At 30.1% G+C, this 14,830-nt stretch overlaps 2 protein-coding genes across 2 annotated transcripts; one reads left to right on the top strand and one right to left on the bottom strand.

The window, feature by feature from the left end:
• Window positions 1-1,375: 1,375 nt before the first annotated feature.
• On the bottom strand, window positions 1,376-2,903 carry LOC107916166 (WRKY transcription factor 71). The gene is made up of 3 exons (XM_016845318.2): window positions 2,565-2,903; window positions 2,277-2,432; window positions 1,376-1,706 (listed from the first exon to the last, which is right to left on the bottom strand). The coding sequence occupies exons 1-3, from the start codon at window positions 2,753-2,755 to the stop codon at window positions 1,538-1,540; spliced, it is 516 nt and encodes a 171-aa protein (XP_016700807.2). The 5' UTR covers window positions 2,756-2,903; the 3' UTR covers window positions 1,376-1,537.
• A 5,102-nt stretch (window positions 2,904-8,005) lies between these two features.
• Window positions 8,006-13,881, top strand: LOC107914079 (ras-related protein Rab7). The gene is made up of 7 exons (XM_016842815.2): window positions 8,006-8,470; window positions 8,559-8,585; window positions 8,799-8,898; window positions 9,013-9,159; window positions 12,131-12,211; window positions 12,295-12,440; window positions 13,529-13,881. The coding sequence occupies exons 1-7, from the start codon at window positions 8,418-8,420 to the stop codon at window positions 13,590-13,592; spliced, it is 618 nt and encodes a 205-aa protein (XP_016698304.2). The 5' UTR covers window positions 8,006-8,417; the 3' UTR covers window positions 13,593-13,881.
• Window positions 13,882-14,830: the final 949 nt, after the last annotated feature.

The raw sequence follows: 14,830 nt of genomic DNA, 5'->3' as shown, positions 1-14,830 counted from the left end.
AGTTCAAGAGCTAAAAGAGACGGAAAATTAAATGAAGAACTAAAATGACTTCTCTCTAAAATTAAAGAGTCAAATAAATTATTATGCACTTTTCTCGTTTATTTAATTTTTAATTTTATAAAAATTAATTAAGTACATATGTTATCAAATAGTTATCCAAATATATATAACAATGTCATGTAAATGAAATTTTATGTTTCTTTTATAGTTATGTTAAATATATAGTAGTATAATATAGAACAAATCAATGGTGAAATTAGGGGGCTGGCGGCTCCCCTAAAATAAAAAAATTTCATATGATCTCTTTAAAATTTTTAAAATTTTAAATTAATAAAAGTAAAATTATATTTTAGTCCCCTTAAAATATAAAAATTTGATTTAATCTTTTAAAAATTATAAAGATATAGTCTATTAAAATGGTGAAATTACATTTTTTCTATCGTAGAAATTACAATTTAATTTTAACCCCTAATTTTTTTTTTATTTCTCCCCTAAAATTCAAGTTTGCTATAGAAATTTTACTTGAACAATTTTTTTTCATTCACTTTGATATTATCATTGATAATTTTTTCTTACTTTTCATCACCTAATTATTTCTATGAAATCAATGTTTATTTTCTTATAAAATTAAATTTATATATATGCAATTCAAAATTCAATTTTAAAGTTTTATATATAATCAAACTAATCTGTAAAATTGATTTGATAATTTGAGATCATAGTTATAGTATAAATCAAATAAATAATAATTGATGCATCATCGGTGTGTATATTTCATGTATTATTAGTGAATAATAATATAGCACCTCAACATTAAATAAAACAAAAAAATGAAAGGCTTATAAATAAATACTAATAAATAATTTCATTTAAACATAAATAAATGTTAATTATAACAATTATAAATGAATATTAATAGCTTTCGAATTTATGGTATCTAATATTATGGTTTAATGTTTAAAATTTAGAATTTAAAATTTTAGTATTTATTTTAATTATATTTAAAGAAATTATCGTATTTATTTATAAATCTTCTAATTATTTTTTATTTTATTCAATAATAGTAAAACTCATACGGTATATAAAATATTCTCTCTAAATCAAAGTTCAAGAATGATATATGATACTAAAATCAACCTTAATCCCCAAAACTCAATCTCACTTGATCCATTGACAGATCAATTCGCTATATTCAGTAGGAATACATATGTATGTGTGTATATATAGAGAGAGAGAGGGAGAGAGAAGAGGCATGTAATATACATATATATATACCAAAAGTTATTTGACAAACATACATATCTAATTAATGTTCTCCATGCCAGAGTCCTCCATTGCCACTTTCACCAACTTAATTGAGCATCATCAGACGATATTAATCAGGAAGATAAGAGCAATATATATGAGAGAGAGTGATGGATTAAACAAGTGCATGTACGGATTAGCAATATTAATTCTAGTCATATATAGTTTATTAGGGTTGATGAAGAATACTGGAAGGGTGTGTGAAGTGCATAAGAATAAAGGTTTTAAGGCATTAATGGTAGCGTAGGAGATTCTGATGCGCAGGTAGAGAGGTTGCAGCAGCTGGGTTTTCATGGTTATGCTTCCCCTCGTAGGTTGTTATCACAAACTGCTCATCTTCTCTTTCCCTTTCCACCCTTTTCTTCACCTTGCATCCTTCCATTGAGCACCGGTAATAGTGCCTGCGTTTCGACATATACATCGTCAGCCCCTCCATCAATATATATATATAAACTACTCTTCTATTATGATTGCATGCATGTGGATGTGATATTTATACCAGTCGACTAAAATCTGAGACCGGAAAAACCATACAGTATATTAATATTTCCTCTTAATTAGAGCCACGAAATTCATTAGAATATCAAGTAAACCGCCAATAAACCGCCCCCCCCCCGGGGATCATCAATGTTTACTCGCTTGCCTGATTTCATCGGTTGCTTTAATCACTTATATATGCATCTTATATATTGCGATCTCTCTTTTTTTTTTTTTTGAATAATAATATGTTGTGTTTCCAGAGGAGTTGGAAGGTGAGATATCTATGAAATATGATCATTCTGGCTAATTAAGCATATATTGGATGTTGGATGATAATGAGATGAGAGGACTAATATTTTCTAACTCCATGGTTATAAAGGACTGTAGCTATATCATGAATTAATAGGTTCATATACATGCTTAAACTTGAAGGTTTGCAACTCTGAGAGTACCATAGCTAGCTAGCTAGCTACTTGTACATAATTAAATACCTTGGGTTAGGGTTATTCTTAATCTTCTTCTTCCCATATTTTCTCCATTTGTACCCATCATCCATTATCTCAAGACAAGATCTGGTTCTGAATGCAACTTTAACCTTCCCCGCAGCCTCCCCCTCCATTCTCTCCATAACATAACCCTCATAATTTCTACGCACCAAAAAGAAATTAAAAGAATCAGTAAAAGAAAGAATTACATAGATATAAATAATTAACATAAAATTATGCTTCCCAACACTATCTACACATTATAACATAGATATATGAAGGAAAACTAATTACTGTTGCAACATATAATCTACACATAAGGTATTGCTTGGAAGGTCCCGGCAGCTGCCATTGACTGGAGAAAGAGTGATGGAGGGTTTAGCTTTAAGAGAAGAACAAGCAGCGGCAGGTTCCTTGTGAGTTTCAAGGTGAGGTAGAACTAGAAAATCTTCAAAGTCTAGGTGATCATCCCTGTTAAGCTCCATGGTGTGAGTGCAAAGGGGGGTTGAGTTGGGTGCTGCTGATAGGAAGGTTGGAGCTTGACGTATTATAGGGTGTGAGTGGAAAAAAGAAAATATCTTCGAAAATTGAGAAACAACATGAAAGGAGCTGGAAATTTCTTCCTTTCTCGATTCAATTTATAATGACAGTCCTTAATTTGGGCTCATTTAAGATGCTTGTAAAAAAAAAAAAAAACATAGATAAGGAGGGGTTTCATGGGAACTTCCTTGCGGAAGAAGTTAGTCGCCCTTTTCATACTTCCACGTATTTTAGACTTTTTGCCTTTGCATTAAATTTTTTTTTATTTGTATTTAATACATCATTATTTTTACCAAGCGTCACTAATAATAAAAAAAAATCATTTAAAATGCCCATCAAAATAAATACTGAGGTATATAAATTTATAATTTTTTATTCATTTAGATTCAATATTTTATTTGGTATCTCGATTAAATGATATTATGTGGCACAATAAATATTTGACATGTGTATTCTAATAAAAAATATAGTTACTTAATTGGAAGAAAAAAAACTCAGATATCATAATATTAAAATCAAACTCAACTACTTAATTGGGATAAAATAACTATATCAAATTGAAAAACAAAACTGAAGATACCAAATTGAACTTTGAAGACAAATTTAGATACCAGATTAGTATAAATAAACTCAAGTATCAAATTAAACATTGGAGCCAAACTAAGATACCGAATATTATATTAACCAGTAATTAACAAACATAGATTTTATAGGTTAAAATATACCATCAATCCCTATATTCTTTCCAAATCTAAAATTTAGTCCATATACTTTTATTTTTAGGAACTCAGTCTCTTTGCGTTTCGGATTCCAAAATTCAAGTCCAATTGTTAACACTGTTAAAATTATTTGTTAAATTTAGGTTTATTACAATGCTATATATTTTTAGTTACATGGCTACTAAGTGAGTATTTTTTTATTTCAAAATATCACACTAATAAATTTAACAATGTTAATAATTAAACCTAAATTTTTTAAATCTAAAAATTAAAGAGATTAAATTAGAAGTACATAAAAGAAAATTTAAATCTAGAAAGTTTACATGAAAATTTTTAACCAATTTTATAATCCTAATAAATAAAATTAAATAAAATTTTATTTTAGTAATCAAGAAAAAAAATTGTAATTAATGTTTCTCTATCACAAATGGTCTCCAGATTTCATTTTGAAAGCCTAAACTTTTCAATTTCTTATGGGTTTGTGAAGGAACCTTTTCAGCATGTAATATTAAAGTAATACTATAATGTAAGATAAAAAGAAAAATTTAAACGCACCATATAGAGATTAAATTTTACCCGGGCTCAACAAGCAGAGCCCAAAACTCTAACCATCCAATTAGCATCCCACTAAACCGACCACTAACTCCATCACCCCACTTGCCACTAATTCTGTCACCCCACTAAATCACTCCACTAACTCCATTACTCCACTTGCCTGCAAAAAGAAAGAGGTAATAAATTGTAAAATTTGGTTATAAAAGCCATTTAAAACTATTGTAAAAGAGGCGGTTTTTTTTGAAGAAAAAGGGAGGAGATACTAAATATGAATACAAAAACAATGATTGAATATCGGTTTTTATTTCGAAAGATTTGCGCATCATTTCATTTTGCTTCTCATTTAAATACTGTCTTTTGTGAGTTGGAATATTTGTATTTTAAATCCCTATTTATTTGGGCGCATTTCATTTCTTGTCTACGCTTTAGGAATTCTATTTGTCTACAAATTATCCCCTTAATTTTATTTTTATTTCCATTGAGTTCTTTAAAATTCATGTTTTTATATTCTTTATAAGTCATTCATTATTTCTTTAAATTCATTTGGCATTCATTTTTTTTATGTATACATTTTAAATTACTTTGATAAGTTGCGTTGTTTTTTTTATTTTTGTTTAAGTTATAAAATTATTATTTTAAAATTTTCTTTTATATAATATTGTTTAAAAATTTTGTATGATATTATATACTCTTCTATATGTTACGTGCATTATGAAAATTAGCTCTATTCTATATACATTATCGTTTTCATATTATTGTATGTAAATATTTTCTTTTAGATTTATTATATATATTTTCTTTAAAATTTATTTATGTACAATTTAGCTTTCTTTTAGGAATCTTTTTTTTTATTGTATATTTTGTTTATTTTAAATACTTTCATATATTAATATTTTTGTATATGTATATACGTTATTTACCTTATTTTTTTCATTTTTACATATATATCGCTAGTCAACTTAATTGGTTTTATTTGAAATTATGTTGTATGTTATTTATTTCGAATTTCTTCTTGCATATTATATAATTTAATAATCGTTTATATATTATCGGTTTTATGTACATATGAGGTATTTCGAATTTTAGCATGTGTTATTCCTTTGTAAATTTTTTCATATAGGTTTTAAATTGTTTTGTGTTATGTCGGTTCCAAATTTTCATATTGTTTTGTGTATTATGTGTCATTTTTTGTTTTCATATTATAGTTATATATTATTGTTTCATGCAAGTAATTATGTTTGTATTTCTTGTTAATGCATCATGATTATGATTCTCATATTCTCTAAATATCGATTGTCTTTTATTTCCAAACAAATTGAACAAGTATATTTTGATACGGTTTTTATAATTGTTAACTTGAGCCCCCCTCAACATGAGGAAATCTTTCGTGTTTGGAAGTTTGAGAGATCGTGCCCAATCGTGCTAGGTTTCGATTTTTCATTCGACTAAAATACAGAATATCCTTTTGAAATTTTGTCTATGTTCTCTTAAATTAAAGCGAGGCAATATTTCGTATTTGGAAGTTCGATAAATCGTGCCCAATCGTGCTGGGTTTCGATTTTTCATTCGACTAAAATACGGAATATCCTTTTGGAATTTCATCCATGTTTTCTTAAATTAAAATGAGACAATATTTCGTATTTGGAAGTTCGATAAATCGTGCCCAATTGTACTGGGTTTCGATTTACCGTTTGGCTAAATAGCCAAATATCCTTTTTGAAATTTCAAATGTATGAGTTTTGGAAATTATGGGATGATCTCGTATTGAGGGTTTGAAATGTTGTATCCAATTGTGCTGGACATGATATTTTATCCCTTCTGAGAGAATCTCGACATCCAATTCAAGCTATCTAAACGCTTTTAAAGGAATTGTATTTTAAAATCTTTTCCAAATTTTCAACATTAGGACGTTAATTGATCAATATGGTACCGATTTTGGGTGTTGCGAGGGTGTTAATCCTTCCTCGTACGTAACCGACTTCCGAACCCGTTTTCTAGTCTTTCATAGACCAAAATATTGTTTTAATAAACCAAAATGCTTTTATTAGAATGATTGATCACAATGTGACCCGATCACACCTAAATAAATTGGTGGCGACTCCATACCATGTTTTAAAGTCGATCCCCGTTTTTCCAAATTAAAAATGACTTCGACACACCACATTAAAAATAAATGTTTATTTAAAAAGATTTTTATTAAAATTATCGTATTTTCATTTTAGTTACAAAATTTTTAACATTATTTGTTATTATTTTAAATTTATTATTGATTATATTTAAAAAATCGAATTAGTCTCTAAATATATTTATTTTAATAAGTTTTAATTTATTAAGATATTTGAAATAACTGAACTCGCTATTTTAAGGTTTAACTCAAAAAAGAAAAAGTCAATGATGATATTTTAAGTGAGGCAGAGAATATTTTAAACGTGTAAATGGTTGGTGGGATGTTTTCTCCTTGTTTTTCTTTCCTAAGAAAAAGAGTTACACAAACAGACAAACTCAACCCTACTCTACATTTTAGTCACAGTCTAACAAATCTATTATATTAAAAAGATGACAATGTAGGTGACATCATCATCTAAATTTTTAAAAGAATTAAAAATAAATTAAATATATATATAAATACAAACTTATAAAAGATTATATATATTATATATTTTTGAATGAGGCCTTAGTAGTGTTGGTAATGGTTGAGTTCTAACACCTTACAGGATCAACTTTGAGTCCTTTTATACTATATATCACGTGTGAGTTTTTTTTTTGGATTATTTGAAGTTTAATCTATCATATGTTGGTATTGCTTATATATATGTTTGATCTTCAATTCGTTGTATTTTGTATTGAGTTATTTCTAATTTCGCTTGATAAAATATGTATAAAAAATTATATTAAGTCAATTTTAATTTTGATTGATTGAACATGTATTATTTGATAGTAATTTTAATAAAAAGTATTAAAATAAGGGCTCTAAGAGTCACATTATTTTAAACCCTTAGATTAAATTAGATAAATTTAAGTCATAAATTTAAGATTTAATCTACCTCGCTATTATTTGGATAATCTTTCGCTTTCAGATTTTATTTTCTTTTGTGAAAAGAGAAAGAAAGGAAAAAGTTGAATGTTATGCTGTTTATTTTAGCGAAATAAATTAAATATTAATCTCAAGACTCAAATTTATTCATTTACTTCAAAAATTAAAAAACATTTTAATTCTCATAGTACTTATTACCTTTAAGTATTTATTATTGAATTCTCGTAATTTCTTTTTAAATAGTTAAATGGTTATACGGGAGATATATTAAAAATATATTATAATAAAATCTTTTGGTTAAAAAAATATTGCAGTAGTCCAATAGCATGGATATACAGTTGTAACTATACGTAGATTGATTAAAATATTAAAATATTGCAATAGCCCAATTCCAACAGGTATCAATCTGACACCTGTTTTCTTAAAATAAAAATATTGATATCGTCAATAAGAATGATAATAACTATTAAAATATTTTCTTTTCAGAATATGAGTATTTTTAATGATTGTATGCCTATATATATTGGTTTTGTCAATATTTTTAACATTTTTAATTAGATTTAAATTTTTTCATAAAAAAATTAAATATTAAGAGAAAAAATTTGATTTGTCACTTTTAAATGATAAGAATAATATGAAATCATAATTTCATATAATCATTTCTAGATGACACTCGAAAAATTATTATTTTTTAAAATTGGATAATTATTAAAAGTGATGTCATCAATAGTAACAAAAACACTGAAAGTTTTGTAACAAATGAGTTGTTTTCATTTATAATTTTGTAAGTGGATATTTTTATAATTAATAAAAAAATTTGAGGTCATTTTCGAAAAAACCCTTAAAATTAAGAGAAAATAAATAAAAAAAGCAGCCACTTATGAGTTGAAAGTTGAAACTAGTACATTCGGAAAGGGTAAAGAACAACATGCGCAGTCACTTCCTTCAAGCAATTGGCAACCGTCCGGCACCGCAATTCCCAATTTTTAGTTTCCTCGTTTATTTATTACTATTTAACCAAAATTTTAATTAATTATTAATTAAATAAGCGCTCGGAAAAGTTCCGTGTCCTTTTCAATTTAAAAAAATATAATTTTATATTTTTACAAAAGAAAAGAGAGACAGTACAGAAAAGAATTTCTTTGCATCTACAGTACTATAAAGCACCCAAAAGGGCAAAACAATTTTTTTAAAACAAAAGTGTAAAAATTAAGTTTTCTGAAAAAAGATTTATAAAAAACGTAAATCAAATTCAAATCAATCAACCACAACTGGAAATTTTCCCTTAATTTTACCGCCATGTCAATGAGAAGACGAACGTTGCTCAAGGTCATTGTTCTCGGCGACAGCGGGTATGTTAGTTTTCAATTTTTATAGTTTCTTCTTTTAAATAAGTATTTTGTATTATTTCTGCAATTGATGGGTTATTGTCAATGTCAGCGTGGGCAAGACGTCTTTGATGAATCAGTATCCTTTCAACTGTAATTGTATTTGAATCTTCTTATTTTTGTGTAAATTTTCTCTTATTTTTCCGGGGGTTAATTTTTGGATCTTAAATTTTGTATTATGGGTCAAGTTGATTTTAATGTTAATTTTTATCTGAATAATCTCAGTTCATTTATAGGGTGTTTATTTACTGTAAAATGAGCATTCTTGTTAGAACTAACTGCTTGAATTTAGATATGTTCATAAGAAGTTCAGTCAGCAATATAAAGCGACCATTGGTGCTGATTTTGTTACTAAGGAACTCCAGATTGACGATCGCCTTGTCACTCTGCAAGTAGAGATTTTATTTTATTTTTATTTATTTCTGGATATTTTTATGTTCTTATGGCTTGATTTTGAAGTTGTCGTGGAAGGCATGTTTATGGTTTATTTTGATTGCATTGGATAGATATGGGATACCGCAGGACAGGAGCGGTTTCAGAGTCTTGGTGTCGCTTTCTATAGGGGTGCAGATTGCTGTGTGCTAGTTTACGATGTTAATGTTATGAAATCATTCGATACCCTTGATAATTGGCATGACGAGTTTCTTAAACAGGTTTCCTTTCCCCCTTTCTCTGTTCTTTCCTTTTTCATACTGGTTTTAGTTGTTTAGTGCATTATGCTTTGCATGTCCTATTGAACGATATGCTTCACTTTAAATTGTTTTTGTGCCTCTATAACATCAACTTACTTAGTTGTAACACGTCGGAAGAATGTGTAACGCATGTTGAACTGCTTTTATTACCCCTGCCATGATAAATATATTCCTTTTTGTCAAGGGATGTCAGCTAGCAATGCATTATATATTAACTTATTCTACAACTACTGGTTAAACCTTTCCAACCTTGCTGAATATGGAATTTATCCTGCTTCACTGCAAGTTATAAATAAGCTATAAAAAATGTATTTATTTCTATATTTTTAATATCTTTTAAGGTATCTCTCCTCTCCGTCTCCCTGGTATGCACCTGCCTTTAACAGTAGCCTACTTAAATGATTTAAAATAGACCAGTGGAAGGCTGAAGTGTGAGATAACTTTTTAGTCATATATATCTTGAGAGTCTAGAAAAAAGTCTAACCCAAGACATTCATCCTTATCACTTGTGTTGTTAAGGGCACAATGCACATTTGATGTGCTAGAACCTGTATATTGCACAGGCTGCAAGGTGCAAAAATGAGTGTTCCCTAAGTGAGGTAATGCGCAAGATATGTTTGTTTGTGTGTGTGCGCATATAGAATACAAAAAAGCTTAAGATATATATGTAATTCTATTAATAAAGTCTAAGGAGCCGTCCACCTTTTTCCTACAAAACATGCACAACTTCCTCTTTAATGGCTAATATGCATGATTTGTCTAGGATCCAAAGTTAGCTGTTAAATTTACGCCAGGAACTACTATTATTGTGCAATTTCACTATTAGGTTATTTTGTTATTTTAGTTCTTTTTTATTAGTTGCTACTAGACATACAGACAGACGGTTAGGATTATAAGTTGATCTTTAGGGTTTAAATATAGGGCTAGAATTGAAGCTTTATTCGTAGCCCTATATAAATAAGCTGTAAAATAGCTTTGATAGTCACATTATTTTTTCCTTTGAATTAATATATGGAACAACTAGAGGTTTTATAACCTTATGTTTTTCTCGAGTTCTAACTTCAATCTTATTTGTTTTTCAGCCTTAGTTCTCTCATCTCTGGATTTATTGCTATTTTCTCCCTAAACCTCACCAATTTTATATCAAATGCCAACTAGATCCTAGAGTTTATAGTAGGATTTGCTTTTAAGCCACTGTTCGATGCGGTAGACATTGAGGAAGAGGAAATCAGGGTCAAGAAACAAAATTGGCTGTAATACGATGTGTATTTGAAGAATTATCATGTGCCGTTTATGCTGAACTGCTATAGGAACTAGTCAGAACCCAGATGGAGATTACAAAAGGTGCAAACAACCAGTTTGATGTACCAAAAGGTAGTCTTGCTGCTGAATCTGATTATGGCAAGGAAGGAAACCGCCTTCATGATGCCTTGTCCCACAAATTGTGCAGAATGAGGTGGATTGGAGGAGCTGATTTACATGGAAATATGCATGTGGAGGATTACTTAGGTTGGGAAGATAGCTTGGAGAATTATATTGAGTGGAAGCCTATGCTGGAGGCTGGGAAAGATTGGGAAGCTAGCTTGGAGAATTGTATTGAGTGAAAAACTATGGTGGAGGCTAGTAAGATCTTGTATGTGAAACCAAAATTGAAAGGCACTATGCTACAAGGGTGGAAGAGAGTTGAAGAGCAAAGTGAACATAAAGTTAAGCCTAATATCAACATGGGAATCCATGGAAGCAAAATTGCTGAGCAATTCCTACGAGCTGATTATGCAACGGAGTTGTTTAACAATCTCCTTATTTCAGTTGGGTTGTATAAATTGCTCTTGTTAAGGCCATTTTGTGCCAGAAGATACAAGATGTGTGCACAGCAATAGGCATGGAATAATTTTTCCGTCCAAAGGGAGCATTTTATGAAAAGAAATGCTATCTTTCAATATCCTTAGAACTGAATCATTGAGTGACCTTGACCAAAGGCTTGTTTCTTTTATTTTCCAAATGGAAGAAGAAATGCATGGGTTTACTTCTTGTTACGAGTGTCTGATTTCAAATACTTATGATATTGGAATTACCAATGGTTTCATAAGTTCAAATACATTATTCAGCCTAGCTTTGGCACATTATGGTTGCACTCATAAATTCTTTTGGATTGCTTCCTTTTATCTATCGTTTTTGTTGTAAATACAGTAAGCAAATATTTTCTTTGCCTAATTATAGGGCTGACATTAGATGACTTGATTTTAGGACATAGGTTGATTTAATTTTATCCTCCACTTTAAGGGAAAAATGGGTCTCATAAGTGGTTTTTTGTTATCCTTGTCAATTTGTCTTCATCATTTTTTATTTCACAGTTATTCATTTTTGCACCTGGAAAGAATATGTATGAAACATACAATTTTATTTAGAGAAGTGTTGGATAATTGCCTCTAGCCGCTAGAGCAAGTTATATAACCTCAAATGTGCATCCTGATTTTCTGACTTGAGCTAATTTTTTGCCCTTCTGCTGTTCTTTTGGTCATCAATGGGTGTATTTTCCCAACACTTCTTTGCTTAGTCATCTGCTCAAAGCTGGTTCATAGAAGCAGTATGGGTTTAAGTAAGCAGATCAAAAGAGGATCTTAGTAATTATGGGCAAGGGAACAGCACCTTTAAGGATTGGTGACGCTCATGGGAGTATCAATTTTTTTCCCTTCTGGTGCCTAGTTGCATCATGCTAATATTTGTCTAGTTAGGAATTGATTATCAGACATCTGACCTGTTGCCTTTCAATGTGCATGATCTTTCCTAGCAGCCCATTTAATTTCTGAGGTTGCTTACTCTTTTATGTTTATGTTTTCATTCCTCTAAACTATATCTTAGTTTCTTTGAGCAAGTGGTTTCCATCTGTTTTGAGTGCTGAATATGGTTTCTGTTTTCATTTTCATTCCAGGCAAATCCAGCTGATCCCAGGACATTTCCTTTTATATTGCTTGGGAACAAAATAGATATAGATGGTGGTAATAGCCGAGTGGTAAGGAAATATAGTATCTACACTTAAAAATTTTCTTTTACCTTCACACAGCTGCCTAAAAGGTGATGTCTTGAGTCATGTAGGTCTCAGAGAAGAAAGCAAAAGACTGGTGTGCATCAAAAGGAAACATGCCTTACTTTGAAACATCAGCAAAAGAAGATATCAATGTTGACGCTGCATTCCTTTGTATTGCCAAAACTGCTCTAGCTAATGAGCGCGAGCAGGACATGTAAGTCTATTCCCTGGTTGGAGTGAATTTTGCCAGTTACATTAGTATTTTTCCAACCTGGTGTTACTGACAAAAAAGACGCATTGTTTCATTGACCACTGTTGATTCAGAGATAATTATGCTCTTGTCTTGCATTTTTACTGCACACTGTGATCATTAGCTTTTGGGACATTATAATTGTTAGGGAAAGAGGATGATGTTGCCAAGGAAGAATGGAATATGTTGTTAACATTTCAACATGTTTTTTAGAGTATAATTTGGGTTACGTTAGGAGCGTAAAAGGTACAGTTGCTTGTTAACCTGTTTAGGATATTACTGGATTTGCCTCATCTTATCTGATTGGTTTTGTGAAAGTCTCAAACTTAACATATACATCTTTTGTTCGTAGTGTGAAAGTCATAAATTTAACATATATATTTAGTGAAAAGAACAGGGTATGCAGTATTAGGTAGACCCATATTCCTTAACAGGGTTGTTCATTGGACATTGGTTGATTAAATAGTGAATGTACTATATCCATTGTGCTACTTGATGAGGAAAGATGATATGTAATTAAAGAGTAAGCTGCTTCTAGACAGTTCAATGTGGTATGCTGACCTAAGCCCTTTAAGTGAGCAGTGGAAATCACAAGAATTAGAACTCCACAGGAAATGGTTTTCATGAGAATCATGATAACTTCATTGCATCGCTGTCATAGGTTTTAACCTTGAAGCATGTTGCTTTTATCATATGCCTACTTATTACCAGCATACTTATTGTATAGATGAAAATTTACTTGTATACTGTTTAGTAGGATATAAATCTTCATGTTTCTTCTTGTGATGTAGTTATATTCAAAACTTGATAATGCGATTCCTTTTTATCACTCTTTTGCATTAGGACTTTTGTTTCTATACTATTTGTTCAATGGTGCCAAAATACATATTAACTTTCAAGATTACCGTAATAAACTGTTTCTTCTTCCACTTATTCACCTTTAAAAATATTGGGTCTTGTGTAGATGGTTTTAACATTTTAAGATTGACTACAAGGCTATGCGGTTTATGATTTAATTTTTTGACTGATATCTTATGTGCATATGATTGCAGATATTTCCAGGGCATACCCGAGGCTGTGACCGAAACTGAGCAAAGAGGCAGTTGTGCATGTTGATTACAAGCCAAACTCTTTTTATTTCTTGGTTGTTTGATGCGTCTATTTATTTTGGTGCCAGTGATTCTTATCCAATTTTTTTGAATACAATGTATTCTAAATTCCGTTGACTGAAAGCAGAATTTGCCACTAGCCTTTTATTTTGGTAGGAAGGAACTTTAAGAATTGAAATCTGTAGAATTGCAGGTGAGTTTGATTTTAGTTTTACATTTTATGGATTGATTGAACTTAAAAGAATTGCAATGTTGGTGGGAGATGCTTTGAATATAAAATTTGTGGATTGTCTTAATTCCTCTTCATTTATGTCATTGGTTATATGGACCTTTCGTGCTTTGAAGGAGCAGCACTATTACTGTTTCTGCCTTGGTGCCGGTGCCCCCCGCCGTTGAATCTGTAAAAGAACCGCCATTTTGAGTCTATTCGCCTGTAGTTTAAGCTCTATTCGGTTTCATCTTATGGTTTTTTGTTTGATTCATGATAGAAAAGTTATTCAAATCTATTCAGGTTTTGTTTACCATTGAGATTTCAAATTAAAAAATAATTTTTTTAAGCCAAGAGTTTAACCCAAGCTAAATAGCTTTCAATTTTTTTGAAGAAGTGCCTTCGGATAAAATTATATCTAAAATGGATATTTTATTTTCTCATACAACTTTTTACAACAAACTTTTTTAAATTATTTTTGCATTTCGTTTTTCCAAAACCAATATAGGTTGGTTATCAATACGTTGTTTTTAATATTTACTTACAATATTTATATTTGAGCTTTTAAGTTTTCCAAGTTTATCCATAAGGTGAAAAAAGGAGAAAATGATCTAGCTTTGATAGCTAGAGGGGTACAATAATATATACATGTTAACGTTATTTAACCTCTCTGAAGTTACATTATCAATGCTTCAAATATCATTCACGAATTCCAATTCTAGTTGTTCAGTTTAATACTTTGGCATCTGAGAATCAAAAAATTCGAATTACTACACATTTGTGTACCTCAACATCTTTGTTTGTTATTGAATCATTCCATCATAATAACCAAGTTATAACTTCATTTCAGTTTCTGGAATCACTTTGCAGGGACCTTGGGTTATACAGCAGTTAAATCCGAGGGTACATTCTCAAAAATTTTCAGTTCATGACGCCATGGTTGGTTTTTCCAAGCAACAAAGAGGCCTAAAATACCTGACGCCTGTTGTGTGAGTGGTAAAGAGCTCAATACCCATCAAACAAAGTCTCGTTCTCAA

Source organism: Gossypium hirsutum, chromosome A05 (assembly GCF_007990345.1).
Source record: "Gossypium hirsutum isolate 1008001.06 chromosome A05, Gossypium_hirsutum_v2.1, whole genome shotgun sequence".
In the NCBI taxonomy this organism is placed as follows: domain Eukaryota; kingdom Viridiplantae; phylum Streptophyta; class Magnoliopsida; order Malvales; family Malvaceae; genus Gossypium; species Gossypium hirsutum.
The sequence above is the reverse complement of the archived record's forward strand: the minus strand, read 5'-3'. Positions and strand labels throughout refer to the sequence as shown.

Bases quoted from the DNA above. Each gene is read 5' to 3' on its own strand.
- LOC107916166 (XM_016845318.2), bottom strand. From the start codon at position 2,755: ATGGAGCTTAACAGGGATGATCACCTAGACTTTGAAGATTTTCTAGTT. The intron at 2,433-2,564 runs GTAATTAGTTTT...TTTGGTGCGTAG, and splicing joins GTAGATTATATGTTGCAACA to AAATTATGAGGGTTATGTTA. The intron at 1,707-2,276 runs GTATTTAATTAT...GTCGAAACGCAG, and splicing joins AAGAATAACCCTAACCCAAG to GCACTATTACCGGTGCTCAA.
- LOC107914079 (XM_016842815.2), top strand. From the start codon at position 8,418: ATGTCAATGAGAAGACGAACGTTGCTCAAGGTCATTGTTCTCGGCGAC. The intron at 8,586-8,798 runs GTATCCTTTCAA...GCTTGAATTTAG, and splicing joins AAGACGTCTTTGATGAATCA to ATATGTTCATAAGAAGTTCA. The intron at 9,160-12,130 runs GTTTCCTTTCCC...TTTTCATTCCAG, and splicing joins ATGACGAGTTTCTTAAACAG to GCAAATCCAGCTGATCCCAG.